At 46.1% G+C, this 12,227-nt stretch overlaps 1 protein-coding gene across 4 annotated transcripts; it reads left to right on the top strand.

Moving 5' to 3' along the window:
• The first annotated feature begins 1,683 nt into the window (after positions 1-1,683).
• On the top strand, positions 1,684-7,477 carry LOC123046114 (histone-lysine N-methyltransferase SUVR4). 4 transcript variants are annotated; one of them, XM_044469399.1, is made up of 10 exons: positions 1,684-1,999; positions 2,777-2,925; positions 3,246-3,489; positions 3,574-3,817; positions 4,176-5,251; positions 5,522-5,778; positions 5,896-5,962; positions 6,064-6,114; positions 6,948-7,044; positions 7,155-7,477. In XM_044469399.1, exons 3-10 carry the CDS (start codon positions 3,283-3,285, stop codon positions 7,187-7,189), a joined length of 2,034 nt encoding a protein of 677 aa, XP_044325334.1. In that variant the 5' UTR covers positions 1,684-1,999; positions 2,777-2,925; positions 3,246-3,282; the 3' UTR covers positions 7,190-7,477. The 4 variants fall into 4 exon arrangements, with proteins under 4 accessions (XP_044325334.1, XP_044325333.1, XP_044325332.1 ...); XM_044469398.1 differs by having other exon boundaries at positions 2,744-2,925; XM_044469397.1 differs by lacking the exon at positions 2,777-2,925 and having other exon boundaries at positions 1,685-1,999.
• The last annotated feature ends 4,750 nt before the right edge of the window (positions 7,478-12,227 follow it).

The following is a 12,227-nucleotide window of genomic DNA, read 5'->3' as shown; positions in this document are numbered from 1 at the left end:
CGACACATATACAGCAGCGATGGGAGGCGCCGATGGCCGGGGTTGTCAAGATGAATGTCGATGCCGATGTTGACACGGCTAGTGCAAAAGGCGGCACCGACGCAGTTGCCCGAAACAGCGACGACGGAATACTTGTGTCGCAGTGCACTGGCTACCAAGGGGTGGTTGATCCCCTAACTCTGGAAATGTTGGCATGCAGAGATGCTATCTTGCTCACTAGGGAGAAGAACTATCATCATGTGATAGTGGAGACAGATTGCGTTAATGTTGTTCAGCTATGGGAAGGTAGACTGAGAGGCAAATCGAAGGGGTTCCACATCTTCCAAGAGATGCAGGAGGAGTTGCTGTTTTTTCAGGGATTCGAGCTTCATTACGCTAGCCGTCTAGGGCGTGTTTGGTTCCTTGTGTAGCTACAAGCTGCACTGCATGGGGCGTCCTGGGTGAGCCTGGCCTGGCTGGGCTGCTGCAAGGACGAACAGACATGGGTGTTTGGTTCACTTACATGATATTGCTGCACACGAGCAGATTTTTCTGAATTTTGCTGGGCTTGCCTGATCATTGTTTGCTAGCTACTTCAGCGACAGATTACTCGTACGTAATCCAACGCTTGAGCCGTCAGTCATAACCAAAACTGCACTACTCCATTAGCTATCTCGCATACTTGTATTGAAACAAAGGAGATGGATCGACCAAGTTAGCGCAGACTCGACCAATGTTGTCGCGAGTCGCCGTGCAAATGCATCGATTGTTTCCTTTAGTGAGGAACGCGGTGACGCAGCAACGCGGGTCAACGAGAACCGGAGCTCGGTGGCTCCAGACGGCAGGACGAGGATGTCAACAACGATGCTTGGTCGAGGACGACGGCGGCTGCAACGCTTGGTCGAGGATGACGGTGACGACACTTGGTTGAGGACGGCGGCGGTGACGACACTTGGTCGAGGACGGCGGCGGCGACGACGCTTGGTTGAGGACGGCGGCGGCGACGACGCTTGGTCGAGGACGGCGGTGGCGACCGCGCTTGGTCGAGGACGGCGGCGGCAACGACACTTGGTCGAGGACGGAGGCGGCGACGACGACGGCACTACCCTTGTTCGAGGTCGGCGACAGCTACCCTTGTTCGAGGAGGACGACGGCGACGGCACTTCGTCGTGGACGACGACGACACTTGGTCGAGGACGACGGCGGCGCTTGGTGGAGGTTGAACGAGGACGACAGGGTTTGACGAGGGCGGCGACGACCGTTGGTTGAGGACGATAGCGGCGGCGTTTGGTCGCGAAGAGAAGAAAGATAGAAGAAAAGCGAACCAGCCAGAGCCTGCATGCGAGAAACGCGAGAAACTTGCGTTTCCCTCGGCCTGGCTGGGAAGCCTCCTTTTGCATCCATGGACTATGCTCATGCGTCCATGCAGCCTACCAAACCACCCAAGTTTTGGGTGGCGGGTGCGAGCCATATGCAAACCAGGAAACCAAACACCCCCTAGTGAATTCTTGTGCTAAGGAAGCTTTAGCTATAGAGAATGTTGCTACATACTCTAATGTAATCCCTGATTTTTTGAGATGCGTTGGCTACCGCTGAATGAATAAAATCCGGAGAGCGGAGTTATAAAAAAGAAAAAGAAATTGCAGTGGCGTTTATCCGAGTCACATTTATATCGAATTAACCCAAGAAAATACCCCTCCCAGTCCCAGCCTGCGTCACCCGACCCGACCCCCCCGCAGAAAGAAGAAACAGTCGCCTCGCTCGATCCCCTCTCGCCCTCGCTCTCGCACGCCGCACGGAAAGGCTAGGGTTCCTCGCCGCCGCCGCCGCCGGTCCCTGGCTCCTCGTCACGGCTAGCTCCGGCCACATGGACGGCGGGTAGGAGCCCATCTTTCGCCGCTTCTCCATCCTCTGACGCGACTCCTAGGGCGAGGCTTCTCCCTCGCAGCAGCTCCTGGTCGGTCCGGCCTGGGCACCACTCCGGCGAACGGCGCCCCACTCCGGCCGACGACCCAATCAGGTGAAGGACCCCCGTTCGTGCCCCCTCCCCTCCTCTCAGTCGTTGGCCATGAGTTCCTCTGCCAAGATGAGCAGCCCCTTTTGATTTTTTTGCCAAACATTCATCCAGATTTGCTATGAACTTCTGCTGATGAATGATGTTTTCCTATTGATTTGCTATGTGGTGGTGAATATATATGGTGCTGCTGCTGCATATATACTTGTAATGTGCTGCTAGACATACATAAATACATGACCAAAACGAGATTTAGCTGGCTGTTATGGTTTGCAAAGTCTGTCCAGTTTGCAAAGTCTCGTGTATATTCATGTTTTCATGCACAGTAGTAAGTTCTCACTAAGTATTGTATTTGCCTCTGGATGCTATCATTGTATTTCCATAGAGGAAAAATTGATGGTTCTGTGTTAGATCTTTCATACTCGTACTCGTACCTGAGATAATGATGCTTGTATGATGTGAGATAATGATGCATTTATGATATTCGTATGTCACGCAATGATCTTTATTATGTTTGATTGGAACATGTTGTGGTGTTTTGAAGTCGAATTTATGTTCATTTGAGGAGCAAAATGATAAATATAACACAATATCATTTAATCAGGACAACCATATAGTCCAAGGGCATTACAGATTTTTCACTGACTATACAACAGATAAGCTGAAAAAACAGGCACTTTGAAAAGAACTAACTAGCTTATTATCTGGAGCTTATCTAGAGCTTATTTTTACGGGAGCTTATTTACACAGCATAGCTCAAAAGAACTGGCCCTTAGTCAGCAGGCAGCAGTCATTGAGGACGCATCGCCTCCTCGTCTCCCTTGGCGTCGTCCTCCTCCGGACCCCTCCACCTCGAAACCCCAGCCAGCCTCGCACTCGCATTCGCACCGCTCCAGAACCCCTGACCCGCTCCCTTCCCTTGGCGCATGCAGGTCTGTGACAATCGATCCTCTCTAGTAGGCACCAAAGTTTCAATTTCTTTTACTCTTCTTCTGCTCTAGGTGGGTGCATTCCCCTTTCCCTCCCTCTTCCACACTGCTGGCTGTATGACGTTTCTTGGTACAACCTGATGCTATCTTCGCCTCCCTTACAAGATTGGGGTTTCCAGTGCGGTTCTTATCCACCCGCTACTTTCGCGCATTCCTCTTTTCTCCTAGGGTTTCATAAACGAATTTATGTATTTATTTATTTATTTTTGTCTTATGAGGAGGGTTTGATTGGCTGATAATGCAAATACACATCTTCTCTGCAGCACAAATAGCAGTGGGGCATTTCACTAAAGGAAGGCCATGATTTCCCACAAGGATAGGGCTCAAAAGGCGTATGAGGCCATGGGGCGTCTCGGCTTCCCCAAGAAGCAGGTTTCGCCAGTCCTGAAGCACCTCTACAAGCTCTTTGAAAGCTGGGAGCCCATCGAGGACGAGAGCTACCGCATCCTTGCTGACACCATCCTGGATAGCCAAAAGAATCAACCAATGCCTGGCACTAGCCGTCATGTACAAATGCTACGCTGCTTTCTGTTTCTTTACTGTATAATTACCATCTGATGCTCAGCCTTTCCAATTGCTGTTTCACATCAGGTGACGGACCAAGAGTCCGAGCCTCACAACTCAACGTCGGTCACACCAGATCCAGATGACCAACACCCTTCTGCTGCTCGGTATGGCATGGATGTCAGTGATAATGAAACCTCCCTCATCAACAGATCCATGGATGTCAGTGAAAATCCCCAAGATGCTCTCTTCTTACAAGAGCCCAAACCTGAACCTGAAATTGATGTTCCAGCTGCTCCTGTTGCCAACGACCTCAATACTGGGTCTTCAGGTATACCACTTGCATTATCTCACCATCACTCAGTACTTTCAAGACCAGGCTAGAGCTGTTCATGCTTTGCGTTAGTTTTAGTTGAAATTATAGTTCATACTGATCTTTGTATGCTCTGGAAATCAAACTCAACATTTTCCCTATGATATTACCAAATTGTGTAAGTCCTTACGGTGGTTTCCGGTGCACATGTATGTGGTTTATTTTAGCATTTGCTTGGTTGCTTTCTTTCCTTTTTTTTGGATGGCTGTGCAATTGTAGCAGTTGCTTTGATTATTCTCAATTTGTGATGAGTTTCTGTCGGCAATATTCTTGTTCTAATTGGATCTACTGTATTTGCAAAATAAAACATAAATAGGTGGGGACAACATGCTAATTGAACATTGTAAAACAAGGGATATGCTGACATGGGATTCTGATGCTAGAGCTAGCATAGTTAACCACGATCAAAATCCGGACAGCAGCCAACATGCAGTCAAGGATGGGGTAGAGTCTACTGTTCAAAATACTCACCAGGCATCTTTTGTTGAACTTGATGTAGCTTCATCCACTCTGGGTGAGGTGAAGGTGTCATTGAAATGCAAATTTGACCCTTCAGAGGTCTGCATTAGTTTGGACAAGGTCTTCAAAATAGTTGAGGATAAATGTCTACGCTCATACCAGACCCTACCTCCTGATTTTTCTGTTGGCAAGCTGATGAATGAGATATGCCAATATGTTGCAGAGTCACGTGCTGTGCATTCTGAAGCTCAAAACAATGGTGGCAGCTTGCAAGAACAGGCTTTGGAGACGCATGCTCCCTTTGTGAAGCCAATTGCTTGTAAGCATGCTGTTGGTGGGAATGGTAATGCTGCCGTAGGATCATCCTCGGAACCTAGCTTTCAAAATTGGGTAGTTGCTTATCACCCTCAGGAAGCACTTTTTAAGCAAAGGCCACTGCATGATGTTGCTGACATAACGAAGGGACAAGAAAGAGTTAGAATACCTATTGTAAACGAATTTGGTAGTGATAGTTGTCCGCCATTGTTCTATTACATAAGAAAGAATCTCATTTTCCAAAGTGCTTATGTCAACACCTCACTTGCGCGGATTGGTGATGAGGATTGCTGCGCAGATTGTTCAGGCAACTGCTTATTAGAACCACATCCATGTCCATGTGCAAGATCAACTGGAGGTGAGATTGCATACACACCGGAGGGCCTGGTCAGGGCAGAATTAATTGATGAGTGCATTGCTGTTAATCACTTCCCAGAAAAGGATAATAAGTTCTACTGTAAAGCTTGTCCTCTTCAAATATATAAGACGAAGCCCTCACCAGATCCATGTAAAGGTCATCTTGCTAGAAAATTCATTAAGGAGTGTTGGAGTAAATGTGGCTGTGGCAAGCAGTGTGGAAATCGTGTGATTCAGCGTGGGATAACATGCAATCTCCAGGTACTATCTTAAATCATTTGTAGGTTATCACAGCCATTATACTTTTGTGGCTTCCCATTTTTGGATGATGATCACTCATCAGTAGTTTCTTTATGGACCATTCTGTTCTTTGATGAATGGCCATTGACATCATTCATTTGTTTTGCTATATTAACGTGTTTCTTGCTCCATTCTTGTAAGCACTAGCAAATCGAAACTTCACTTTGTTCCCTTTACTTTGGTGTCAACCTTGTAGCATGGAGATGAGCTGACCATTATTCCGTGATTCAGGTGTTTTTCACGAATGAAGGGAAGGGCTGGGGGCTACGGACGCTGGATGGGCTGCCAAAAGGTGCTTTCATCTGTGAATTAGTTGGGGAGGTACTAACAAGTTCTGAACTATACGAGAGAAAAGCCAAAAATTCTAAGCATGTGGATCAAGTGCTCCTAGATGCTAGTTGGGGTTCTGAAGGGGTGCTAAGAGACGAGGAAGCTCTCTGCCTTGATCTGACATTTTATGGGAATGTCGGGCGATTTGTCAACCATAGGTATGCTAGGACTCTTTTCCCATCTGTTCATTTATAAAGCCTCAGCAGCCTTGTCTATTAATGCTATATTTGTACTTTTTGCTGATTTGTTTCTGATAATAATGCTTTGCCATGTAGATGCTATGATGCAAATTTGGTAATCATACCTGTTGAAGTCGAGACTCCTGATCGCCATTATTACCATGTAACTGATTTTTGGCAATTGATATTGGTTTCTGCACCGAAGGTGCTTGATTTGCAGCTACATGCTTACGAGTAATTGATGTTTCCCCCCTCTTAACGCAGCTTGCATTATTCACTGCCAAGAAAATAGAGGCTTTTGAGGAGTTAACGCGGGTAAGTGTTTGTATCATTTTCTCAAACACTAGTACATGACAACCACCTGCCACTACTTGATAATACCCTTAATTAATACCTGCACAATATGAGGTTCACATGCATACTAGCCAAACCGTTGATTCCCATACAATATTAATTGGGGCCTGCTTCAGTACACCCGCCTCCCAAGAATTAGAATGGGTATTTTTGTCTTTTACTATTAATTAAGTGCTAATAGACCTAACCGTGCGTCACTTGATCTCATCCTTACGTTACGAGAAAAAGGGAGAATACCACAATGGCTGCTGGGTGAGCTTGGCTAGTTTGCTTGATCGATCAATGGAATGTAGGGTTGGCTTAAGCATCATCTAAACACTGCATGTGTGTGCTGTCAAAGGAACAAAATCACATGTGGTGTCTCTATCACGCGATGTCCTATCATGACCTGTAGGGCGCCTATGCGGTGACTCCGTTAGCGGCATCGGCGATGAGCTGTTCGCGTTGGAGAGGGAGAAGATAGTAGGTGAATATGTATGTAGGAGTACGAGTTAAGATGACGAGAACTAGATCTGGAATACCCATCATCGATTCAATTAAGGGAGTTGTAGTGAAGCAGGAACCATATTATTAAGGTGCTCACTGAATTCAGCAATTTAACTAGTATGTTGAGCTGACACTACCTTTGGGTCAAATTAAGGGGCTGATGTTTGGGCGGCCTTATTTCATATGGGTCGGCAACACTCGAAATATCGAATTGTGCATGTAGAGCAGAAAAAAAAGAAATTTTGCTGGCTCAGATCCATATATTTTGTTGTGAGTGACCATCACCCACTTAAGAGTTGTGGTTTCAGGATTATGGCATTGATTTTGATGGTACTGATGACCTCAATAAAGCATTTGACTGCATGTGTGGAAGCAAGTACTGTCGCGGCGGTCCGAAGAATTCAAGTACGTCCACCCTTTTTTAGTGCTTATTAAAGCATTTTTTGCCGTCGGAAGTCATCTGGTGACTGGACGTGGTGTGTTTAATTTGGACATATGATGATTGTCATTGGCAGGGAAGAGGACTAGGGCAAGTGCAAGTCGGAACTAGAGGGATTTGCATTCGGTCAAGAGCGGTGGAAGAAGAGTGTTGGCAGGAACAGGGCACAGAGTTTGTTGCCTTATGATGATTGTAGATAGTTGCAAGGGGCGGTGTCGGCCAGTCATATTTTGGGGTTTGGATGTAGTAAAACCAACTAAAAATGCCTGATGCAGAGCAAGTGGAACTTAATTAGTATGTGTCGTCAGTGTGTCACTGTGTTGTGCGTCCGGAGTTTACCTAGCAATTGCAGTTAACTTGCTTCACTGCCCGAGCTTATTCTGCATCTTTTTTTCTTCCTCTTTCCATGTCAATTTTAGTTTCTGTATTTATTTATACGTGTCTCCACATTACTAGTACTAGTTTTTTCTTTTGAACTAGATGACACGTTGCGCCGATGGCGCAAAGGGCGAGAGCGGACCAAGCTTTCAAATCATGCAAGTTGGAATATTTAGACACCGAGCATAAAATCATTGAAGCATAAGGGAATAAATATTTAGATATGATGTTCATACATAGCACTATATATTACATCGATGGTAGGTTCATAGGCTAAAAGACATGAGATCAGTTCATGGTAAGCAAAGCTACATAGGCAGAGATGCATCATATAGATAGCTTTGGTCATCGAGATTATGGTAACTCAGAGAGATAAAGGAAGGCCAAGTAACAACACAGAAGCAATGTGGATTATAAACGCTGAAAACAGAACCGTTGGTTCAAAATGTAAGCATAAGTTTTTGGTTCGCCATGAACATATAGGTTTCGTGAGTACAAAAGAAGCTACTGTATTATGCTTGGTATTACAAAGCTATTTATTCATCGGTGCACAAAAACGCAGAGGTACTTGAAGGCCTATAAAAAGCAGTGGCTCCATACATATGTAGTGGCATGAAAAAAAAAAGGCAAGGAACAACATAATGTGGTGCATACCCAAACAACAAAGAATAATAGTTTCTGCATACATCTGTTTGTTTGTTACTCCAAGCCACTAAAAAGCAATATCCTTGCACAAAAACAAATGAAATACTTTGTTGCAACAATTCATAATAAGCATCACAATTCCCCCTGCAGAAATAAAAGAAAAATCTGAGCTTTGAAGTCAAACACGCATATAGATATATGCAGTCAAAGACCTTTAGGCTATTCGATGTAAGACCATTATTTTTTGGCATCAAATAAAAACTTGAGAAGCAAAAACTGAAGTAAACTGATGTTCAGATTGGATGTTCAGAAAGAACAGTACGTAGACGAGCAAGGCAGTCAGCACAAAGATCTCCATGCCCACTAAGGGCATCTCCAGCCGTTCGGCCCCCCAGGGCACCTAAATAGAGCGGCCTGGGGGCGTACCGGCGCTAGTTCGGCCCCGGAAGGCGACCTAGCTCCCAGTCACGCCCCCACGCGCCGGCCCCAGGATGCGGGAAATTCAAACTTGGTCGTTTCCGCTCTCAAAAGACGCCGCAAATCCGGCGATCGGACGTAGTCTGGCGTTACAGAAAACAGAGGGCCGCCGTGCGCAACGATTCACTCGGCTTGGTCGGCTCCAGGCGTTGGCGGAGTCGGCGTGCGCGGGCTCGTCGGTGTCGGACCTGCTTCGTCGCAGGGCTGCGTCGGCGCGGCTTCGGCACTGCTGGGCGGCGATGTAGAGGCGCCGTCCGGGCTTGGCGCCCGTGTGGTCGTGGGCGTCATCGGCGTCGTCGGCGTTGCCGTCGGCAGCTCGTTCAGGATGAGGCCGCGCTGCACCAGGTACCACGCCTTGAGCTTCTCGTTGTTGCTCTGGAGCATGTCCGCCCCGCTCATCAGAAAAGCCATGTCGGTGTTCCTCTTCTTCGCGGCGACGTTCGTCCGGAGCAGGTCGAGCTTGATGGCGTTGTTCTTCATAAGCGACGACCATCGCGCCTCGGTCTTCTCTTCGCATAGGACGACCTGGGCCTGGGCGTCGGCGAGGCAATGCTCGATGGACTCCTGCACTCGCGTGGTTGCCGCGTCGGCGCTTTTCCCCTTCTTTGCCAACTTGTGGCCGTCCGGCCGTCCCTCTGACGCGCCCGGAGTCGTCGCGTCTGGCTTGTATGTCTCCTTGGCCTTGTCGAGGGCACGCCGGACTTCCGCCCACTTCTCGCACTTGTTAATGCGCTTGTAGACGTGGAGGTGCTTGAAGTCGGCGTCTTGGTTGTCGCCCCGATACATGGCGAACATACGCAGCAGCTGCGCGGAGAGACAAACAGTTGGCGGGCGGCGGGCGTAGGGGACGAAGATATGCGGGCGAACGGCGCGCGGCATAGCGTACTTCTTCGGTGGCATGGCGTGCTTCTTCGCGGCGAGCGGGAGGGGGTTTGGCGGGAGGAAGGCGAGCGAGCGGGAGAAAGGGATAGAATGGCGGGAGGAAGGCGAGCGAGCGGGAGAGATGCGAGGGAAAAGCGTCAAGAAACGTCGGGAAAAGACCCTCGGGTCGCTTCCAGGGCGGGCCCACGCGCCTTTTTCGCTTGCGCCGGCTCCCCAAGCGCCCCCCAGGGCGCCGGGTTCGGCCTGGGTCCGCCGGCACCAGTTTTGGCCCGAGCCGGCGAAAAACGGGTTTCTGGGGGCGCGACTGGGGCCTTTTTTTGGCGCCGGCTCGGCAAAATCGTCTGGGAAAGGCCTGTTGGGGGCGCGGCTGGAGATGCCCTAACGCCACTGCGTTTGTGTCTCCCAGTTGAAGATCTGCCTAGTAAAGAAGAAAACAAACAACAGATGCATAGGGGATTTAATCAACTTTATTTCTTCTTTTGAAAATGAGTCATATTTCGTAAAAAAACCGATAACAAAGAATAAGCAAAACCCACTAAGCGAAAATACCAACAAGGGAAAAAATGGTGGGGTGCACATAAGATGGAGAGGGGGGACAGGATTCCAGGACACAGGAAGAAACCACACGAGACATAGTAGAAAAACAATCTATACTATATTCAGCAATACTCTTGTACTGACATACAAACAGAGAATGTGAACGACAATAACGAATAAATGTGATACGTAGGAAGCCGTAGAAAGCATGAGAGAAAGAACCAGCTAAATAGAGTACTTGTTGCAGACATCCTTCCGAAAGAACTAACCCGAATAGGCGTCCAGAGTCACCATTCCTGCAAATTAGTAAGCAGCAACCATTGTTCAGTGCGTGCATTAACAATGAACAGACAGTCCATAGAATCACTAAACACGTACTCCCTCCGTCTGGAAATACTTGTCGAAAAAATGTATAAAAATGAATGTATCTAAAACTAAAATACGTCTAGATACATCCAATCCTCCGACAAATATTTCTGGACGGAGGGAGTAGATAAATTCCCTGAATGGACATGCTTCCCTAGCCAGGAAGCAGCAAGCAACCACCACACGTGCACAAATGTTATGCGATTACTGTTAACAGAAAGATAGGGTAACGGGAAAGAGATAGCTCAACAAACTGTGCTATGCCTAACTGATGATCTGTTGCACCAAATGGCACAGGTCCCTAATTTAAACCAAGTTATTTGCATGTCAAGACCCCTCTATGAGCTATACATTTTAGATAACTTTTGAGCAATGATCCGGGGATAGTTACTCATACAGAAAATCATATTATGCCCTTAAATAACACGAACATCAGAGGCAATGAAATGTATGATCACAACTCGGGTAAAGTGTATATGTTACTTAAGTACAATGGGCGCACCATATCCTCAAAACCAAAAGGATCAAGCCTGGTAAGCTCCATCAAGGTTTTTAAACATGTTCTTCAGTAATACACGAGTTGAAAGAACGTCAAGCAAAATGAACCAATATCCAAGGCTACAACACAAGGAAAAGAGGAGGGTTCCTCGTTGATGTACCGGAAGAGTCACCATTGAGTCCTTTAACACCCAGATTGGGAATAAACATTTGTTTAGGGAACATAATAACAATCACAAGCATGGAGTAGATGCTAAAATAATTAACATGGACCAACTTAGGCAATACTCTTACAAAGACGACATTGTTTTGAATTAAAGGAATTCCTCCCCTGATTTCATATAGATAAATCAAATGTTGTTATAACTTATAACCAAAACACCCCCACGTCAAGCATACAAACCAAACACCAACAAAGGTCAGAATACCTAGCTGCTATGCAACACAGCAGGGAGGAGAACTAAGAAGCGGGACAAAGACGAAAATCACACTTGAGATAGTAAATAACCATGTTGCTAATTACCAGCCGAACTAGAAATATTCTTGGGTTGTTCAGTCATTATTTGACAAACTACTGAAGTTTCCTCAGTTTCTTCCTTATTTCTAGTTTTATTTATTTTCTTAATTTTGTGAAACTTTCCCATCCCAGATTTTCGCAGTTTTTTTGGAATAATTTATGTTTCCTTTTTACTTTATGTAGTCTCATGGCCATATCAGGTTCTAAATAGATTTATGTTCTTATTAAAATATTTAAAATATGTATTCTTAAATTCATCTTTATTAACCCTTATGTGCAAAATCACAGTCACGTTTTTTAATAATTTGAATAGGACAAAAAAGCAAATTTTGCTGTGGCAGAGTGTTAAGGGTTGAATTGTATAGTACAAAAAATACCCTTGCCAACCATAAAACAGAAGAATTTTACAAAGGTAAGATCAGACACTTCTAGTGTCATTTGTGAAGAGAGTTGTTCTTTTATAGGTCACGAAATGTTAATATTTCCCACCTTTTCTTACTATGGTAAACAAAATGTTAGTTTAAAAAATGACTAATTCATGTACTTCAATTAAACAAGAGAACATGCGACACTCCGCAGATACAGGACAAAAGATTTCAACGCCATCACTTTTTTTTTAAGAAATCACTAGGCAGAGAGCTGTGACGGAGCTAGGGATGGGTGAGCTGGGGCCATGGCTCCCGGGAAAATATCTAGTGCTCCCAGCCTTGGGGTACTCCCGTTACTCCAATGTCAAAAACTATTTTTTTAATGTTTCAAAAAATTCCGGAAAAAATTGTGAATGTTCACCAGGAATGTCACTACAAGCCCTAAAAATTCAGGTCCAAAATAAAAATGTAAATTGAGAAA

This window comes from Triticum aestivum, chromosome 2B, assembly GCF_018294505.1.
Source record: "Triticum aestivum cultivar Chinese Spring chromosome 2B, IWGSC CS RefSeq v2.1, whole genome shotgun sequence".
In the NCBI taxonomy this organism is placed as follows: domain Eukaryota; kingdom Viridiplantae; phylum Streptophyta; class Magnoliopsida; order Poales; family Poaceae; genus Triticum; species Triticum aestivum.
The sequence above is the reverse complement of the archived record's forward strand: the minus strand, read 5'-3'. Positions and strand labels throughout refer to the sequence as shown.

Excerpts from the sequence above, each read along its gene's own strand:
- LOC123046114 (XM_044469399.1), top strand. The coding sequence starts at position 3,283 with ATGATTTCCCACAAGGATAGGGCTCAAAAGGCGTATGAGGCCATGGGG. Across the intron at positions 5,779-5,895 it reads GGGCGATTTGTCAACCATAG|ATGCTATGATGCAAATTTGG; the intron begins GTATGCTAGGAC and ends TTTGCCATGTAG. Across the intron at positions 6,115-6,947 it reads CTTTTGAGGAGTTAACGCGG|GATTATGGCATTGATTTTGA; the intron begins GTAAGTGTTTGT and ends TTGTGGTTTCAG.